Source organism: Apium graveolens, chromosome 5, assembly GCF_009905375.1.
Source record: "Apium graveolens cultivar Ventura chromosome 5, ASM990537v1, whole genome shotgun sequence".
NCBI lineage: Eukaryota > Viridiplantae > Streptophyta > Magnoliopsida > Apiales > Apiaceae > Apium > Apium graveolens.
This window is the reverse complement of record NC_133651.1, coordinates 69,744,526-69,750,828: the sequence shown is the minus strand read 5'-3', so window position 1 is coordinate 69,750,828 and position 6,303 is coordinate 69,744,526. Positions and strand designations below refer to the sequence as shown.

Sequence of the window (6,303 nt, the reverse complement as noted above, 5' to 3'; positions counted from 1 at the left end):
GTCCTAGTCCTTTACCAACTTAGTAAGAGAATATATTATTAATCACTATAAAAACGATTACAAGATTAACAATATATTACCCTTTGTCCCTGTCACTGATAATGGCTTGCTGATACACCTGTTATGAACTAGCTCTCTAAGTTCTATACAACCCTAGTACAAACTTCTCTAGCTATCAATCCGCACAACCCACTTATCCAGCAACAAAAATTACAATCAGAACAATATAAATCAGAATTATAAATCAGTACAACTCAACCTAAGGACTCTCTAACCAATATCTCGAATATATATATAAGAGGTCGTGAGAATCTTATGAATAAAGCTTGTAAAAACAGAGTTGTGTTGTGTACAATGTAAGTGCGTTAAGAAATAAAAAACAATTGAACACTCTTTTATAAGGTAGACAAACAACGGTAAGATTACTATAACAACTTAACGTTTGAATCCCATTCAACGTTTAAGTTTGTTAAGGTAATGTCACCTCAGTTTGAAATACCAACGTTCTAAAAAATATACGTTTGAGTAAAGAAGAGATATACAGAAAATAAGTCTCAAACGTATTAGTTTGTTATATAAAAGATATGAGTTTGGATATGAAACAAATTCCTATAAAATAGGAAACCTATGTGCATGGTTAAAAAAGATTATGATGAAGCTCAAATATATTATATATAAGTATTAGAGCCCTTACAAATGATTAACTATGCTTCCTGAAAAATCTCCTTGAAAATCGGAAGCTGCAACAGAACCTGACAGTTTATCTTGGCGTTATTGTCTGAACTCATACATCTTAGCTTGCTTTTATAACATCTTTACTTGCTGTTATAAGCTACTGATAAAATATATTAGTAAGCTATTAAACCTTCATAAACTTATTAGCACAACTTATAATAGTATGTTGTTATAAAGTAAGTACAAGCATATAATCTTGCCATTATGTAATTATCAAAACTCAGGGAATTTCAATTACTAGTTTTAAATTTTTGTGGAGATTTGAAAATAAATAGAAGATCAGGGAGGCATCAGATTATAATGACAGAGATTAACTTATCAGATTGATAAAATTGATGAATCTTGTAATTTGAGATGTAGCATTCACTTTATTCACTTATGTGTTTAATGTTATTAATCATGCTATTAATATATTGTGAAATTCATACATCATTATTTTTAATCACGTTAAATTTTTTATATAAGTCATACTTGTATTTTCTGGTAAACATGATATGTTGTTTAAATTTTTTTGTAAGAAATTCATTTAATTTTCAAATTAAAGTTCTATGAGAATTTTTAATCAAGATTGAGTTCGAGATATTAAAAGTGCTCATATACGTGAAATAAAAGTGAGTCACAAACAGTTACTATTTGATATGTATATTTTATCTCATTTATAATTATATTTCATATTTTACATGTCAATAATCTTTCTCGAAACATTTTATTCATACATATACTTTTGTATAAAGGTAGCCTTTCTTTTCTCTTTTTCTCTATGCGATTTTTCTTAAGATGATGCATACATCATATCCTTTCGGGCCTTATTTTATGTATGATGTGCTTGATAGTTTGATTTGATTTAATTTTTGACCAAGTAAAATTTCAATAAAAATTGATAACTATACAAAAAATATTAATTAGAATGATCAACGACACACGAAGACATTGAATTGCATATATATGAAGCACTATATATCCTTTGAAATACAAAATATATCAAATCATATAAGTATTACAAGACATAACTTGCTGATGTATTTAATATGATAACATAGCTACAAAACGTTTATTCATAAAATTCAACCAAAAAAATGATAGTATTACTTAAGAACATCCAGGTTTATTCACATTCAATTAGTGTTAGTGATTGGGTTAAATCTGATCAGGCTTGGATCAAAATTGCTTAAAATAGTCGTTCAAATTCACATATGAGAAAATATAGTTGCACCTTGCTGACATAATGGACATACTATAACAATGAGGCATTGAAAAGTTGCTGAGACCCGACCACATATGACGGTGGTGATCTTTATTGAAACAAGTTGGTAAGAGTTAATTGATGTTTAACTGATGTGAATCAAATTTTGGAAACTGCTCAATAAGATTGAGTTACAATCTAGATTGATCGATTTTAATCATAAAGTTTAATTGACGATGTCAAAGACCCAAAAAATGATCAACAAAATGGGTTGCATAATACATTCATCAGTGTTAATGGTTCGTTTTGTCTCTAACGCGACTATTTGAAAAAAAAAGTTTATTATAATTTTGATATGCATGAATTGAATTTGTTATTATAGAAATTGACTATATTTCTTGTACTGATATATTAATGTAAAATGTTATATAAGTTTAATATAAAAGAACAAAACCTCATATTAACAACAATATACAAGTAATGAAATTGCACTCCAGGATCGCCGACGAACAGTTTGGATCACGCTCAATCATTACGCATCGTCGCTGTTGTCGCATCGTACGGACCTTTCGAGGACTGGGTTAAACTTCATGTTCGTGCTTTTATTAAAGTTATCGTAGTTGCGGTGAGTCGTAGTGTTGGTTTAGATGTGAATTGTGCAAGTGATTGAAGTGTATTGAATTATGAATACAATTGGAACAAGTCAGAGTCCCTGTATTTTATCAATATTAGGACTCCTCTTCTCAATAGAAAATGTTTGTGGTAATTCAAATATTTAGTTTAGTTTGGAGAGTGATCTCTAAGAGAAATATTAAGTTTGAGGCATCAAAAGGAGTGCAAAATGAGACATTGAAGGGGCTTACGAAAATGAATCAATAAACGAAGTTTTTTACGGTAAGTCCCATGTGAAGAAGATCATGGGCTAAGGTATTGTATCATTGTTTATCATTGCCTCGCTTATTGTACTTACTTTTATGGATCATTGTTTACCTAGGACACACATATTTGTGCACACATACAAGCCGGGTTTTTTTTTGAGAAAACAGTCTCTTCATTCTTTGGAATGAGGGTAAGGCTGCGTATGATATACCCTCCCTAGAAACTGCCCTAGGCGGTATTATTGGGTACGATTGATTAATTGATATATTGGGTACGATTGATTGATTGAATGATTGATACAAGTAGCGCATATTGGGTTGCTTTCTGGACAACTTGAATGGTAAAAAATAGCAATCAAATTTTAGCTGATTGTTTGGCAATTCAACTGAATGATCATTTTTGCAACATATATGAAGATAACGGAAATGTTAGAAGAGAGGTACATTCTCTTTTTTATTCTAACTTATTTTTCTGTAAATAAATTTTATATGTTTAATAAAGTATATTTATGATTGTTCAAAACTATTATGTTATTAATTAAATTAATTATATTAAATAATCAAACTTTACAAAAATATATATAAATTTAATATGTTCAATTTTTAGATAATTATACTCAATCTGTTTCAAAGTACATATTCACTTTTTAAAATTACGCTTATTAAGGAAAGTGAATGTTAATTAAAAAATTGATATTTTGTATGAATATTAAATGCATTAATAGAAGATAATACGTGGAATAAAGTTAATTTGGAAATATAAATTAGAGATAGGTGGATTTTTTAATGTATTCAATTATTATTTACAATCTTAATTTTTTAAAATAATTATAAGTTATAAGCTCTGTTATAAAAATCGGCCGATTTTTCAAAAATCGCTCAAAAATCGGTCAAAAATATTTGTCCGATTTCACCGATTTCCGATAAATCGCCTATAAATCATCCGATTTTTTAAAAATCGTCCGATAAATCGTAAATCGGTACCTCAACCGAATAGTTCCGATTTCCGAAATCTGTAACACTAGTTATAAGTTATGATTTATCAAACAATTCAACAATTTATAAGTAACTTATACGTAATATTATCCAAACGCGTAAATAACTTATAAGTTATGAGATTCATATAACTTATATAACTTATATGACATTTTTTAACTTTAAATTATAACTTACATTTTAAAAAAAATCCCAAACGGGCCCATTATCGTACTATTCAGTTCCAAATTATCTTCTACCATGTTTTTCTATTAACCCCACTAATAATTTTCAGAAGAAAAAGAATAAAATATGTAAATGTACATAAGTCATAGACATATAAGTAAGTAGCTACAGGTTAGAAGAGGAGTCAACTCAAATACAAATGTGAAGTATCAAAAAACATAAAAAAAAATATCAAAACAAACAAATTAGCTACCAAACCATTGAGGCTAGCAAGCAAGCTCATAGTCCGGTTATATTCCACGAAAAAAGGTTGTGGAGAGAAGTATATATGAACGTGGGGGAGTGAAAAAAGTAGGGTCCCATTCCCACCGCCCATGCGCACCCAAACTAAACCCTGCCAGCTTTCCTTAACCCAACCTTAAACCACTACTGTTAACCATGCCTTAACACACAACAAAACCTCATATATAAACTCCCCTTATATTTAATCATAAAGCCCAACCCCTCATTTCTCTTTCTTTCTCTCCCAAACCCTAACCAACATACAAAACAAACAACTAGCAAGAATGCAAAACTTCTAAATATTATTTAGTGTACCATGTCTTTGAGCTCAAATCAAAACATGAGTCCTTTCTCTGTTGTTTATATATAGTTTGAATATAAACCTATTATTTTAACTTTGTATATAAGAAGCTTTTGGATCAAGCTAGTTTGAATTTCAATTTGTTGAAATATTAGATCTCATGGATCCAGTAACAGCTCATGGCCGTCCCTTACCACCTCCTTTTCATGCTAGAGATCTTCAACTTCACTATCAACCACATCAATATCAGAATCAACATCAGCAGCAGCAACATAACTCCGACGAAGGACAAAGCGGAAGCAGTGGTTTAAGCCACGGCTTAAAACTCGAAAGAGGCGAGATGATGGACAACAATAACAACAACAATGAGGGAAACGAATTAGTTTCCATCACAGGTGGCAGATCAGATGATGGTGAAGGAAGTGGGAACCGAAAACCTCGTGGGCGACCAGCTGGCTCCAAGAACAAGCCCAAACCACCTATTATAATCACCAGGGACAGTGCCAATGCTCTCAGATCTCATGTCATGGAAATCGCAAACGGTTGCGATATCCAGGAAAGTGTTTCAACTTTTGCTACCAGAAGACAAAGAGGGGTTTGCATTTTAAGTGGGAATGGAACTGTTACTAATGTTACTCTAAGGCAACCAACTGCTCCAGGTGCAGTTATCACTTTACAAGGAAGATTTGAAATTCTTTCCCTTTCAGGTTCATTTTTGCCCCCTCCTGCACCGCCTACTGCTTCGGGTTTGACTATTTACCTAGCAGGCGGTCAAGGGCAAGTTGTAGGAGGGAGCGTTGTGGGACAGCTAATTGCGTCTGGCCCTGTAGTCATTATGGCCGCATCTTTTGGCAATGCTGCCTATGAGAGACTTCCACTTGAAGATGAAGATCAGTCGCCTGCCCCCGGGAGCGGAGCCCTAGAATCACCACCAGGGATGATTGGAGGGCAGCAGCAGCAGCAACAACTTATGCCAGAACACTCTAATAGTGGGACTTCACTGTTTCATGGCTTAAATCCAAGTATGCTTAACCAACTACCAAGTGATCAGCCTTACTGGGCAGGTGCACCTAGACCTCCTTATAATTAACAAAAGATCATCCCTTACGTGTTTGGTTCTTTATCATCTCAGGGTCACTTGATCATATCTGGCTATCATTACTTTAATTAGCACTACTCATCTTCTTCTTCTTCTTTGTTTAGTTACTAGTAGTAAGAGTACTTTTCATGTTGATTATCTAGACTTATCTCTATGTTAATTAATTAATTATCTGGTTGTACTTTATTATTTATTGTTCTTTAATTATCTTTGGTACTAGCTCTAGCTAATTGTCTAATCATATTGTTCATTTACAAGCTAAACCTAAGACCGAGGTGATTCATGTAGTTTGTTTGTGTTAATAATTTTGGTAATGCAATGTACTACTAGAAAACAATAAAGAACAACAATGTAAAAGTGAGATTCAGATTATTTTCTTAATTTTAAATATTAATAAAAAATTTAAGACAATTATTGGTAGTGGTAATAAATATGATTAACTATTTTTCTATGAGTTTTAAATTATATTGTTTAAATATTGGTAGAGTAATTATTAAGATGTGATAATCTTAATGTGTAATGCAAGTGATCTGGGGAAGTGCAGTGACTTAAGGGGTGATGGACTGATGGGGGGTGATGCATGAACAAACAAAAAGGTATGGGCTTGAAAGGCCTTTTTATCTACGATCTTCTAATTTATTGTTGGATGTTCCTCTCTTTTGAG

The 6,303-nt window shown here is 31.9% G+C and overlaps 1 protein-coding gene across 1 annotated transcript; it reads left to right on the top strand.

The window, feature by feature from the left end:
• The first annotated feature begins 4,444 nt into the window (after positions 1-4,444).
• LOC141661382 (AT-hook motif nuclear-localized protein 24-like) lies at positions 4,445-5,801 on the top strand. The gene has a single exon (XM_074468387.1). It carries the CDS (start codon positions 4,701-4,703, stop codon positions 5,628-5,630), a length of 930 nt encoding a protein of 309 aa, XP_074324488.1. The 5' UTR covers positions 4,445-4,700; the 3' UTR covers positions 5,631-5,801.
• Positions 5,802-6,303: the final 502 nt, after the last annotated feature.